We start from the raw sequence: 13,778 nt of genomic DNA, 5'->3' as shown, positions 1-13,778 counted from the left end.
TTACAGGAAACAACAAGATAGAAGGGTAAACTAACCCTTTATTATTCCAAATAAAGTTTAACAAAACTCCGTCTTGGAGTGTACAATAAAGCCGACACTTGGGCTCGAACTTAAGTGACTAAGAATTAAACTAAAGAGATAGAGCCGAAGCTATCAAGATTCTAACACAGTTGACCATAGACTGCGAAGCTATCAAGGGCATAAAGTACGGCTGAGCGTGATAATAGCTTACGGGAGAGTAGCCTAAAAACGCGGACGCGTGCTGCCCAGAATATCTGGTGTCTCTCTCTCTAAGACCGAAGAACTTCGCGGTTAAATACCTCTCCTCCTCATTATATATTCAGACATGATTCTAAAACTACGTTCTGGCCGGAAGTGGAAAGTTGAAGTTAAAAATCGACAGGAAAGGAACTTTAGCTCAAAATTTAAGTGTTAATAAAATTAACATAATCCTTACAAAACATTACTTGTGGTATTTTTCGCATAAATTCTAACGTAGATAATATTACAATTATTTAAATATGAAATATAACGTAACAGTTGCTCCAGGAATAAGAAAATAATAAAAGAAAGAAATTGCTATTCATGTACTTTACTAGGTACTTACAGAAAACAGGAAAACCCTGAAATTCGCGTCCCGATGCAGTTATTCTGCTAACAATGCCAAGCTAAAATTCTACGCTGCATACTAAAAAAAATGTAGACCAGATGTTTAATTAATTTTTTCTGAATATGGATGCCACCAATGTAAAAATTGTCAGCGGTTGCGATAATACATGTCCTACTTATCATCAATGGCCTAGTAGCATGACCTAATTCTCGATTGCCAGTTGTCTACTAGCTTGAATACTCTCTCTTCATTCTCTTCTTTCGCCCATCACACCTTATTACATATTTTTATACTTGATTGTCATCAAGGGAAGCTCCTTGCGACCTTTTCTATCAGTGTTGAAAAATGCAATTTTCGTTTTGTCAAAATAGGAAATTAAAAGTCAAATTTCGCAATGAAGCAACGTTTGAAACTTCTTTGAATCCTTGAATTTGATGAATTGGTCCTGCAAAACGTTGTGCCACCGATTTGGTTTAAGCTTTTAAAAAAAGGATGGCTTAGAGTAACGCAGGTATGGTCAGCATTCTTTGCACCAAGATTATTCCCGAGCATTTAGTTAACATTCCTTTTAAATGTGATGCGTTCATGTTAGAGAAATAAAAACTTAGACGGAAGAGGACAGCATTATTTAATTAAAATTCAGCGACGTATGTTATCAACAATACGTAAATAACGATTGAAAATTTATTTGCTGATGTATGAACTAAACAGATTAAAACTGAAAATGAGTTTTTCACCTTCAGCAGCTCAGACAATTTTTTTTTTTAGTCCAAAGGGACTTTGTCCCTAAAGGACTATTGTTTTCGTTTTGAGGTTTTGCGTTGAATCACTATAAATTTTTCTCACTTTTCAAATCACGTTTCACTTTTCAAACTGTTGCCACCCAAAATTAGAGTCCTACATTATATTTGAAGAAATTAAATAATGAAAAATCTGTATAAATGTGTGTATATTTCTCGCATTGTGATAAAACAACGGTACATAGAGTCATCGAATTTTGAATGAAGTAATCTTCCTACGAATATGGGCATGTGGAAGACCAAATTTGAAATTTGGAATTTGTTTTATGATCGATTTCATATTTTGTAAAACTTTAACGACTTTTTGATTAACAAACTCAAGGATTTCAAAGCGAGCAATGGCAGCACTCTACGGGGGGGGAGAGAAACTTTTTTATTTCCAGCGCGCGGAACTGTGTATCGAAAATTCTAAAGATAGGCTGATTTTAAAATTATTTTGCTACATTGCTATTGAACTGAGTTTTATGGTTTAAGTGCAAAGAACATGATATTTAATAAATAAAGGTAACACACAAAACGTTAAAAAAACGCCCCTTCAGACGTAATTTAAAAATCTGAAACTTTTTTTTTTTTTTTTTGTTAACTTTACGGAAACTGAAAATTGTGTGTAATGATTCTAAAATATTTTTACCGTTAACCTTTATCTAGTATAAGTTTACTCAGCATCCCACTTTTATCACAAATTACAAATCATGATCATAGTGTTGTCGAAGATCACAAGTCGGAATTAAAAAATTAAAAAAATGCATGTAATTTGTAACTTTAAAATGTTGTTAGATATTAATATATCTTTGAGTACAGGATAACTAACTAATAAATAGTATCGCCATAAAGTATAACAGAATGATCAAATGATACTAATAAACTGAGAAATAGATATTCCCTTAAGAAATTCTTCTTTCTTTCCTCTAGGAAGTTAATACGTATACTTTGGTATATTCAATTAAGAAAAATAAATGCACACCACACACGCAGCTGTGCAATTATTCGTTCTTTCTTGGAGATGGGGGTTATCGTCGTCAACTACAGTAGGCTTAATTTCGTTTGGAGATGTTTGTTTGTTATGGCACATCACACGAGAACTGTCTCCATGACAGACTTTCTAACAGAAATCAGTTCGCATGGGGGTAAAACTCTGAAAATTTCTAAACAGCAGTCTGGATTCGACCCCAGGCCGAATTACCATTGTTTCACTGGGCCACTAATGGGTCACCTTCATTTACAAAATATGAGTATTTACAACGTTAAATTAAAATGCATTAAAATAAAAGAACAATTTTTAATACTTAGTACAATTATTTTTACATTAATAATATGGCTTGTAAACGTTCAGGCAAAGAATTTACCAAATTCAAACTCGCTTTTTTGTTATTTTTGTTCCGTAAACGAAATTATACTTAATTTCATATTTAGTTAATACTAATCATTTCTGATGTTTAATTTTCATTTCTTTTCGAATATATCCGTTTGCGTTAACATCTGATGACTGCGCTGATGGAATTTATAGAATATGGACCTACACGGGAAGACTCAAGAAAAAATCCCTAATGTCGCTATTGAGTCGCGAAATTAGCGCTGAAAATTAGCGTTTTCAGAGTTTTTAATTAATATCTCAGCTGATTAAAGTCGTACGAAGATGAGAATGGTATCGATGGATTCCGACGAATTTTTGGAATCAGCGAATATGTGTCTCGAAATTCAACTAACCGCCGTTCCATAGATATTTGTGAAAGTATAAATTGGCGCGTAGCCAAATCCCTTTAAGGGAAAAACCCAACAAAGTAAGTGTAAAATGTAGGGGAAAAGTAGTTTTTAATTAATATCTCGGCTAATTAAAGTCGTACGATGACATTTTATAGCCTATAACCTTTTCTAATATATCAAAAATATTTCTTGAAAATTTCGTGATGATAGGTTATGTAATTAAGGCGTAAAAGCGTATCAAATAAACAAACACACAAGCAAACTCACATTCGCATTTATAATATTAGTAAGGATATTGTATTTACAATTATAGCTCAGTTCGAGCTAAGCGAATGTGCTGGCTGCATTAGCATATTTCGTATTTTTTCCCATGGTATTTCCTACAAATACTGAATTTCCCCTTCCCGTTCGTTTCATTGAAAAATATAGCTTCAATACAAAAATAGCATTTTAAAGTAAAAAGTAAATTCTTCTTAGTTTAAAACAACTATGTTGATGGCAAAATTGTTAACTTTAAACTGGGGTAAATGTTATATAAAATTCTATCTATGCGATGTAGTTTCTCTTAGAAAGTCCTCCACGAAAGGCATTCCTTCCCTTAGACAAATAACTGTAGTGCACTTTGCCATATTAGAATGATCTAATCTGTTCTAGCTTACAATGTCAACAATTCCAGTAATCGTATCGAAGGTGCATAAACTTCAGTGCATGCATTTTCAACAATACTGATTTCATATCCTACCACAAATTAAAATAAAACAGGAAACAAAACATAAAATATACCTACAAAAACAAAAACAAAAAAAGGAAAAGAATGTTATACGTTTCTCTCAGATAAGTTCGGAATATTAAAAACCATAAATTATGAAAAGGAAACAAGTCAAATCGATAACATTCGTTGAATCGTTGAAAAGAAGTTTTTCGAATTTAACTGCAAGGGTGTTTTTATGACGGTTAACTGCATTCTCCGTTCTAGACCAAGAACCGTCATAAACACACCCTTGCAGTTAAATTCGAAAAACTTCTTTTACAGTCTTCCAGTCCAAGTAGTTCAAAAAATCTTCCCATTGTAAACATCAAGCCAATAGTTAATATTTCTAATGTTAGTCTTTCAGAAGAACAAGAGAGAATTCTAAAATATAATTTTAACTTCTCACAAACCTGTAAACCCTCGATTCCAAAGATTTTGGCTCCTATCGAAAAAGCTTTCAAGTTCAGTAAAGTTTCAGATTCACAGAAAGAAATGATTAGGCATCTTATCGCTCATAATGTGAAATTCAATAATAAACCTTTGAAACCAAATCTAACTGCGAGAGAAAGAGCTACAATGCGCGAGATTCATTCTAACCCGGATATTGTCATTTCAAAGGCCGACAAAGGTGGCCAGATAGTCGTCATGGATAAGAACACTTACATCGATGGTGTCACTAAACTCTTAAACGAAGGACCATATAATCCGATCCCTAAAGATCCTTCACCTTCGGACTTATCCAAAATAAAAACTGCGATCAAATCTTCGCAAATCATTTCAAGCAACTTAAAACATTCGCTTATCCCATCTGTTGCGAATTGTGCCAGATTATATGCTCTTCCCAAAATTCATAAAAGTGGTATTCCTTTCCGCCCTATTGTATCAAATTTAGGTACTGCCTCGTATCCATTAGCTAAATATTTAGTTTCTAGATTTTCCACTCTATTAGACAATAACATTTACACCATAAAAAATTCAATAGAGTTTGTAAAAAAAGTTAAAAAAATTTCTCCTCGTAATTTACTCATGGTTTCTTTTGATGTAAAATCATTATTCACCAATGTCCCAGTGGAGGGTGCATTAAGATGTCTAGAAACCAGACTTCGCGAATTTCATTTCTCTTGCATCGAAATTGATGAGCTAATTTCTCTCACTCAACTCTGTTTGAAACAAACACATTTTGTTTTCCAAAATAAATATTACAAGCAAACTGAGGGATTAGCCATGGGAAGCCCCCTCAGTCCCATCCTGGCTGATATCTACATGCATTATTATGAATCAAAATTGTTTGAAACTTTAAACTTCCCGGCATGGTTCCGCTACGTTGACGATACTTTTACCCTGTTTGAAGGTAATAAAGATGATTTAAATAGAGTTCTTTCAACAATGAATTCTATTGATCCTGCTATTCAGTTCACTTTTGAAGTTGAGACTTGCAATTCTCTTCCGTTTCTCGACATTCTGGTCACACGTAACACATCCAACTTCAGTACTACAGTTTACCGTAAACCTTCATCGGTTTGCCTTCCACCACACTTTAAATCATGTCATCCGACTAAACAAAAGTTAGCTTCATTTTATTCCTATGTTTTCCGTGCTCTTCAAGTTTGCTCCTCCAAACTAGCCCTTGATGAAGAACTAAATTATTTAAAAGCAATAGCTATTGACAGGGGCTTTTCACCCAACATTATTAATCAAGCAGTTAAAAAATTCTCATCTCAACACACTAAAAGCCACACTCTTATTTTAGGAGATTATAAAAATTCTGTTGTCATTCCCTTCTTTCCATCAATTAGCTATAAAGTTGCACATATTTTGCAGAAATTTAACTTTCGGGTTGTTTACTCTCCCATCAATAAAATTCCAACTTCTATACTCAAGGACCCCATTCCGGATATGAATTCCTGGGGTATTTATAACATTCCTTGCCAGTGCGGTTTAATTTACATTGGCCAAACTAAGAGAGCCTTAAAATTTCGCGTCAAAGAACATGAGGCATATGTTAGAAAAAAGGAAACACAGAAGTCTTCTGTTGCTCAACATTGTTGGTCCGAAAATCACACTTTCAATTTTTCTGCTGCCAAAATTATTCAAAAAACATCTTCCATTGGAGAACTGGATTTTCTAGAGGCATTTCACATTCATAAAAATCTTTCTGTTCTAGTTAACGATCCTAATTCCAATCCAAATTTGCCTTCGGCTTTTAGAGAAATTATGTTTTAGTTCTGGTTTCGCCAACAGATGGCGCCACTTGCTTATTCTTGTCCAGGCTTTCTTATCTTATCTAAACATTATTTCCTATCTTGTTCATTTGCGGTTTTGCAGCTGAAGATGATGGTTCGGTAAAACCATCGAAACTAGTCCTGTGAAAATTTTGTAAATTAACGCTGATTTTTGTTGTTTGAATTCTGAATTAGTATTTATTCGGCGTGTTATTGTGTCTTAATTATCAGTTGTTTAAGAACAGTTTAACATCAAACTAACCGCTTAATAACATGAAGGAAAATCTACACTCATGGTATTTCCTACGAATACTGAATCCCACCCCCTTCCGTTCGTTTCACTGAAAAATATAGTTAAGTGTCAATACAAAAATAACATTTTAAAGCAAAAAGTAAATTCCTCTTAGTTTAATACTGTTATGTTGATGGCAACATTGTTAACTTTAGTCCAGAGTCGTAGCTAGGGTTTTCAGCGCCCAGAGACAACTGAAGATTTCGCGCCCCCTACTGCTTGCCAAGGATGGAAAACATTTAATTCTAAAATGCCGTAACATCAGTTTGGCGCCCCTTGGATTCTGCGCCCGGGGACAGATGCCCCCTCTAGCTACGCCCCTGCTTTAGTCTGGGGTAAATGTTATATAACATTCTACCTATTTGAAGGACGATTGATACAGGTCTCTCATCTTCAGGAAAAAATGGGGAATAGTTGCTTCTGAAAAAGAGGGAATTATGTCAGTCTCTCACTAAATAGAGTTTCATATTAAAAAAAAAAAAAAAAAAAAAAAAAAAAAAAAACTTACACTGAACTAAGGTCTTCCAACCCCTCTATTTTACATTGAAGTATTTGTCTTCCATGCGTCATATGGTCCATCGATATGATGCGTCATCTTCCATCCATCGATATGATGAATCAAATGCACAGAAAATTAAAAGAGAAGAGAAGCACACCAAAGTAAAACGTAAAATCAGGCAAAGCAACAAACTTTACGGTCTGGGCGAATATAACGTAAAATCAGGCAAAGCAACAAACTTTACGGTCTGGGCGAATATAACGTAAAATCAGGCAAAGCAACAAACTTTACGGTCTGGGCGAATATAACGTAAAATCAGGCAAAGCAACAAACTTTACGGTCTGGGCGAATATAACGTAAAATCAGGCAAAGCAACAAACTTTACGGTCTGGGCGAATATAACGTAAAATCAGGCAAAGCAACAAACTTTACGGTCTGGGCGAATATAACGTAAAATCAGGCAAAGCAACAAACTTTACGGTCTGGGCGAATATATTAAGAAGCAGGTTGTTCCTTTCCAAAGTTAAACAATTAATTATCATTTAATTTGAGGGGACACTAGCCTCACACAGTCGGAGAATAGAGGTTTATCTCTATTTAACACCTCCTGCTACACAGGGCCGACACCAGAAGCAGTGCGGTCGCAACGACGGCAAGATTTGGGAGCGTCACAATTTTCAAAATTTACGTAGGCATTGGGTGGTTGAATGTAGTTGTTATAAAGATTGCACTAGGTGGAAAAAGCCTAGGGACAGCGCTGCTACTGCACTGACATAATGATCAACATTTTCCTTTAGTGTTTATAAGAATTTTTCTTGATAAACACCTTTTAAAAATTTCATTACTCATTTTTATTTATACGCAGATTTACGAATGTGTAATCCAAGATGCACTATTTTACGTTTTTTTTTTTTTTTTTTTTTTTTCTCCTAGTTTCGAAGAGCTGTGCAAGATATCTTACAACACCACCATGATGACCAGTTTCTCCTTAGATGGTTGAAAGGTAATGAAACTTACTTCAAAAATAACAAATTTTCTATTTCTTGCATTGGTATATTTTTTATTGCAGTTCAAACGCTAGAAAACGAAAGTTAATCAATTAATCAAATGCTGCTATCATTAAAGACAAAACTTAATTCAAATATACACGTAAAGATGTCTAATTGCTTTAAAGACTGATGGTAGATAGGGGGCACTTTCCAGACATAGACATATATGAACAATTAAAGTAAAGTTAGGGAAGACATATATGATAGGGAAGACATATCTAGAGCAGCGGTTCTCAACCTTTTGACTAACGTGTACCATATAAACAAAATTTGAAAATCTTTAGTACCACCACTTCAAAGTGCTACTACCCCCACCACTCTTGAACAAAGCTCAGATCGCATAAATTTACGAGGGTTAGAGAAAAACTCAATCAGGATGTTGGGGTTTTAATTTTTGAATTTAATAGTTAAAAGTACTTTGCTTCTTTGAGTACCAGCTATTTTTCTCTAGCGTACCACCAGTGGTACGCGTACCACTGGTTGAGAACCCCTGATCTAGAGTATTTAGACTCTCTTAAAAGCTGATTTTTAATTAAGGTTGGTTGTTAGGTTAATTCAGTGATTTCCAGTGTGGCTTACATGGGAATCGCGAAATGCTCCAATTTTTTCCTAAAAATGATACTCAGTTCATACAGTTTCACAATCGAAACATCGATGTGTTGATATTAGGGTAGGAAGAACATCCAATAGAGATTGTACAAACCACTGTTTTTGAGGCAAAGCATCTACCACCTTGCCCACTGATTTGAAAATTACTTTTTAAAAAGATAATGTTGACAAATTATTATGGATTCAAGGTCCTATCAGAACCAAAGCCTCGCATGAATTTACTTCTGCAGAGGGATATTATTGAGCTATCTTGGTCTGTAAAAGTAAAATTTGATAGAGACTTTGAAATATAATTGAGAGACCAATAAGGCATCTCTGACGTCATATTTGCGTAAAGCTAAGCCTTCGGCCATCACTACGTACAGAAAAGCAAGAATCATAAGAAAATTCTGTGTAGAAGAGAAAATGAAACACTTTTGTGTTTGATTGCTTTATTTCGAACGATGTGCAGCATAAAAATGCTCGCTCTTCTCATTAATTGTGATTTATTCATTTCAACGATATGGTTGATAAATATGTAATACAGCACATTTTATATAAATTGTTATTGAATATGTATTGGTCCTTCATTTATTTCTAAACTTAATCCACAGAGCTATATTAATGGCTAAGTTGTAATTATTGTATAGGCATATATTATAGCCTAATTATATTAATATGTAGGCCTGTATTCTGGTATCCAAGGTGGATAATTATTATGTAGGCCTGTATTCTGGTATTCAAGGTGGATATCAATTATTTCTAAAAGTAGGCACTGCACCCAGTTCAATAAAAAGAGAAATAACATGGTTCACATCGAAGCATGGCCCATTTCCCCTTACTTTTACGCAAGGAACTTAGCTACATCCGATCAGTGTGTATATGGCGAAAGAGGCAGCCCCGAACACTACCTATTTAAATGCTCCCTCACATCTGAACATCATCTAAAACTTCCGAATTCAGAAAGTGAAATAAATCCTTTTCTAAGAAGAAATCAAGAACAAACATCTCAGAAAGGAAATCATAAACATAATGAACTTCCTGTCCACAAGAGGCAGACAACTATGCAACACAGGAACGCCTGGCAGGACCTCTTGTGGGCCCATAAAGGATACTTATTTGGATAATTAGTACGGCTGGACAATACTCGCATTGCCTATGTTTAGACAATGGGTGTCCTCCACACATCTATAATTCATATCCATATTCAAGGTGGATAATTGTTATGTAGGCTTATAATTCTTATATAGAGCACCATAAAAATATTTTGATACAAAAAAAAAAAAAAAAAAAAAAAATTCCTGGAACCTAAAATGTTTGAGAATTATAGGATTAATTGATTGTGGTAAATTTTCAGGTTGCAGTTTTATTTATTCTTAATTCAGACAACTTTTAACATAAGAAACATCATCTCAGTTTTCTTATCTATCAAAATGCAGTACCATCCACTCAACATCGCTTTATGACAGCAATCATCAATTATACTGAGAGCGATATATATTGCTTGTAGAGAGTAGTGTAATATAGCGGGTCAAATCAAAACTGCATGTACCTTTTAATACAAATTTCTTGATATTTTTCTACAACAATAATTTTACTTTATTACCATTATGTATAATTATTTAAAACGTTTTTAACTCTTACAACTATATTATCTTAGTAACAAAATTTTTATTTTCTACTTCTTTCCAATTTCAGCTCGGGATTTCGACCTAGCCAAAGCAGAAAGAATGATCCGAGAGGTAATAAAACAAATTAAATGCTCACTATGCTTTCTTCATTTTACCTTAATTTTTTCAATTAATGTTTGTATACATGGATATGGTAATTCAAAAGTCTATAAAATTTCAAAAAATTTATAGAAGTTAAATAGAGTGCGTTTGAATCGATTTAATTTTTTTATAAATAAAAGGGCTTGTACCAAATCTGCAGTAATGATCACAGCCAAAGCAATAATGAAAACGATTCATTCATATGCAAGAAAGCAGTTACATATTACATATTACTAAACTAATTATTCAGCGCAGAAATCATTTAGGATCGTTTTCAAAGCTATGATGACTATATAGTTCTTTTACTGATCAAAACTATGATGACTATGATTATTATCGTTTTTTACTGATCAAAACTATGATGACTATGATCGTTATAGTTTTTTTACTGATCAAACTATGATGACTATGATCATTATAGTTTCTTTTCTGATCAAAACTATGATGACTATGATCATTATAGTTTTCTTTACTGATGAAATGGCCCACCAGTGGCCGATAGGTTAAGACCGCTGAATAATGGTAGTTCGACCTGGCTTGGGTTCAAACCCAGGTGAACGCGCTGGCCCCATGGTTGGTTTTCGGAGTTTTACCCATGTGTAACGTGAATATGAAGTCCTCCACGAAGGTACCCTTTCTCTTAGGCAGGCAGCACTCGAGACTTTGCCGTATTCAACTAATTTAACCTTTTACTGATGAAAATCTAAACTAATAATTTCCCTGTCATAAAAAGTTCCTCATCGTGTAATTGATTTCTGTAAAACGGATTCAAATTTTTTAAGTATTTCTAAACTTTACGGAATTATTTTACCACTTTATGTATGTAAATATGATATCTGCCGATAATTTAACGAAAGATAAATTCTTAAGTCTTTTTTATTTCTCTTTTAGAGTTTCAAATTCCGAAAGAAACTTGGAGCTGACACAATCTTAACTTCAGCTTATGAACTACCAGAAGTGAGTGCAAAACTCTATCTCCCAGTTAAAGCTTTTTGTAGCTTAATTGATTTAATTTCAACAATGTGCAGCTTAACAATATTTTTTCGGGTTGTTTAACTGTGCATAATTTCAATGGTAAAATAAGAAATTCAAGATTCTAAGACAATGGACTTGCATAATGCAATTTATAATTTCATTATGCTATAACAGGATACTTTAAACGTCCCTCTATATTTTATGATTTAGCCTGAGGAACTATATTTTAATCATTATCGTATTTTAATATGTACCATAATTCGTGGCATGTTATACAATCTAGGATATTTCTCCCGGGTGAAAACATTTCATGATTCATATCTTTCAGTTTCTGTATGACAATAATTGAAATCGTTCTGGTGCTCACAGTAATGAATCTGTGTAAACCTACGCGTATTTTAACAGGGCTGTCTTAACAATATTCATAAGCCTCGAGAATTTTGTAGCATTTCTAACTTACACTAACTCTTTAAAATTACAATATATTTATAAAAATAGAAGTCTCTTTATTTGTGAGACTACCGGGCAGTGTTTGTAATGCCCTTGAGTTAAACCAATACTTCCTTTTAAAAGATTCGAGAAAGAATCGTCGTTAAGTTTCAGCTTTTAAGTCGTCTGGAATAAATTCTAACGAAACTCCAGAACAACGTCTTTACTATTAAGGCAAGATAAATTTAGTGCTTTTCTGAGATTGCGATTAAATCAGCGTTCAGCTTTAGTTTACTATTAATTGCACATAAGTTATACAGGAATTTTTTTTTTCGTTTGTTTCATTTTCGGTCCTGTAAGTGTTTCAACGCGCATCTGAAATTTCATAGGTGTCGTAAATCACTATTTGAATCATTTTTAGTAACGTGTCATACGTGTACTGATTTTGATTCCTAAACGCATACGAAAGCTCTATTTTACTGCATACCACAAATTACTCTGGAAGATTTTTTAGTTTTTAAATGTATTTTTGAATATTGCTTATAGTTAATGGTAAAGGCGGCTTTCTTCAGTACATATGAAGGTTAATTTTAAATGTTTCGATACCAAGGGCCTCACAATTTCGAATTTAGGACAACATTTACGAATATGGTCTATTGTAATAAATGCAGATTATTCCGAAAATAGTACAGTTAATCCTCTTGTGGCCACCATTTGACAAGACAGCTACCTCTGAAAGTGATCAATGCTTCATATAACATAAATTTTCAAGGCAACCATCTCCAGAGTAGACATCTCCAAAGTTCAGCCTCTAAAGTCATCTGAAACCGTGAACGGTTTTCTTGGAAAGAATTCCTTGTCCTAATATGCATTCCAAATTAATTTTCAAAAAGTTGAACAGATTTGAAGGAAATTGCAAACAAACGTAAGGTGTCACAAATATAATTCGAAATGCCATTTTGAATGCATTTTAACAAGATATCTTTTCTTAAACTTGTAAAACTTAAAATATAATTCAAGTTAGTGAGAACATCGAGAGTTGTTTATGAGAAACAACAAGTTTATCAACATCAGTTTCCAGTATGATGTTGCTATAATCAATAAATCCTCAAATCAGTTATCAATAAGGTGCTTTCTCTGTGCCTATTTCACCATTTTCTTAATGTAATAATAATACATTAACGCATGTTTGTGCTTCAAAACACTGATGAAATTGTCCCACTAGAGTATTTAACTTTTCTCGTGATATCGATTTTCAAATGTCAGTGCCATTTAAGTAGCGTGTTTTAGTTCGCATTTTACTGGATGAAATCAGAAAGAAAAAAAAAATAATAATAATAAATGAACATAACATTCATTCGAAAGTCTGTAGTCAGTCCAGATAAATACTGTAAACATTGCCTTGGGCGCCAGTTGACCATTTCTGATTTATGGCATACACGGTCAAAAGTAACGAGCATAATTTTCTTTTGCGGTGCAGAAAAGGTCAGGAATGGGAAATAAGTTTGAGGCGGGTGAAAGGGAAACCAGGATACAATTTGACATTTATCAGGAGGTCTGCACGCTAGCAAAATATAATGTTTTTGTGCCTTGCGATGGGTCAAAATACAGAGGAATTTCAAACATGACGCAAGATTAGTTTTTCTCAAATGCGGAAGATCTGGTTCTGAAACGTTGCAATTGTTGAGGACGATCAGTGCGGATGGTGTTTGTCTCCAAACCAAGCTGTCAGGTGACACAAGACATACATGGGCAGATTAACGTAAAATGCATATACATTACAGGTTCTCGAGGTTAAAAAAAATGTATATGGATTGCAAGCACATTGTCTCTTCATCAAGCCCATGAGGTAATACTGTTACGTTATTTTTCTGACACCAGTTGTTACGGAGTTCGTAGATTTGGAGTGAATAACAATGACAGCACTTGATAAAGTATCGAAATACACTTTATTTATCCAATATTAACCAGGACAGCTCCGTCACTTTTTACAGTCGTCGAAGATCTACTATAAACAAGGTGAAACAATCAGCGACACAGCCTTCAGGCTATCACGATGAAGGCAGCTTCACTGCAAAGCACCAGAG

The 13,778-nt window shown here is 34.0% G+C and overlaps 1 protein-coding gene across 14 annotated transcripts in view; it reads left to right on the top strand.

The window, feature by feature from the left end:
- Positions 1-13,778, top strand: part of LOC118196381 (SEC14-like protein 2) — a 208,552-nt gene that overhangs the window by 177,017 nt on the left and 17,757 nt on the right. For all 14 annotated transcript variants that reach the window (XM_085814681.1, XM_085814680.1, XM_085814679.1 and 11 more), the window contains exons 3-5: positions 7,812-7,881; positions 10,214-10,257; positions 11,179-11,244. In XM_085814681.1, coding sequence (XP_085670807.1) covers positions 7,812-7,881; positions 10,214-10,257; positions 11,179-11,244 — 180 coding nt within the window. The remainder of the gene's footprint in view (positions 1-7,811; positions 7,882-10,213; positions 10,258-11,178; positions 11,245-13,778) is intronic.

Source organism: Stegodyphus dumicola, chromosome 4 (genome assembly GCF_044657685.1).
Source record: "Stegodyphus dumicola isolate Sdum_Otavi_A_Nest chromosome 4, ASM4465768v1".
In the NCBI taxonomy this organism is placed as follows: domain Eukaryota; kingdom Metazoa; phylum Arthropoda; class Arachnida; order Araneae; family Eresidae; genus Stegodyphus; species Stegodyphus dumicola.
This window is presented reverse-complemented; position numbering and strand designations above follow the sequence as displayed.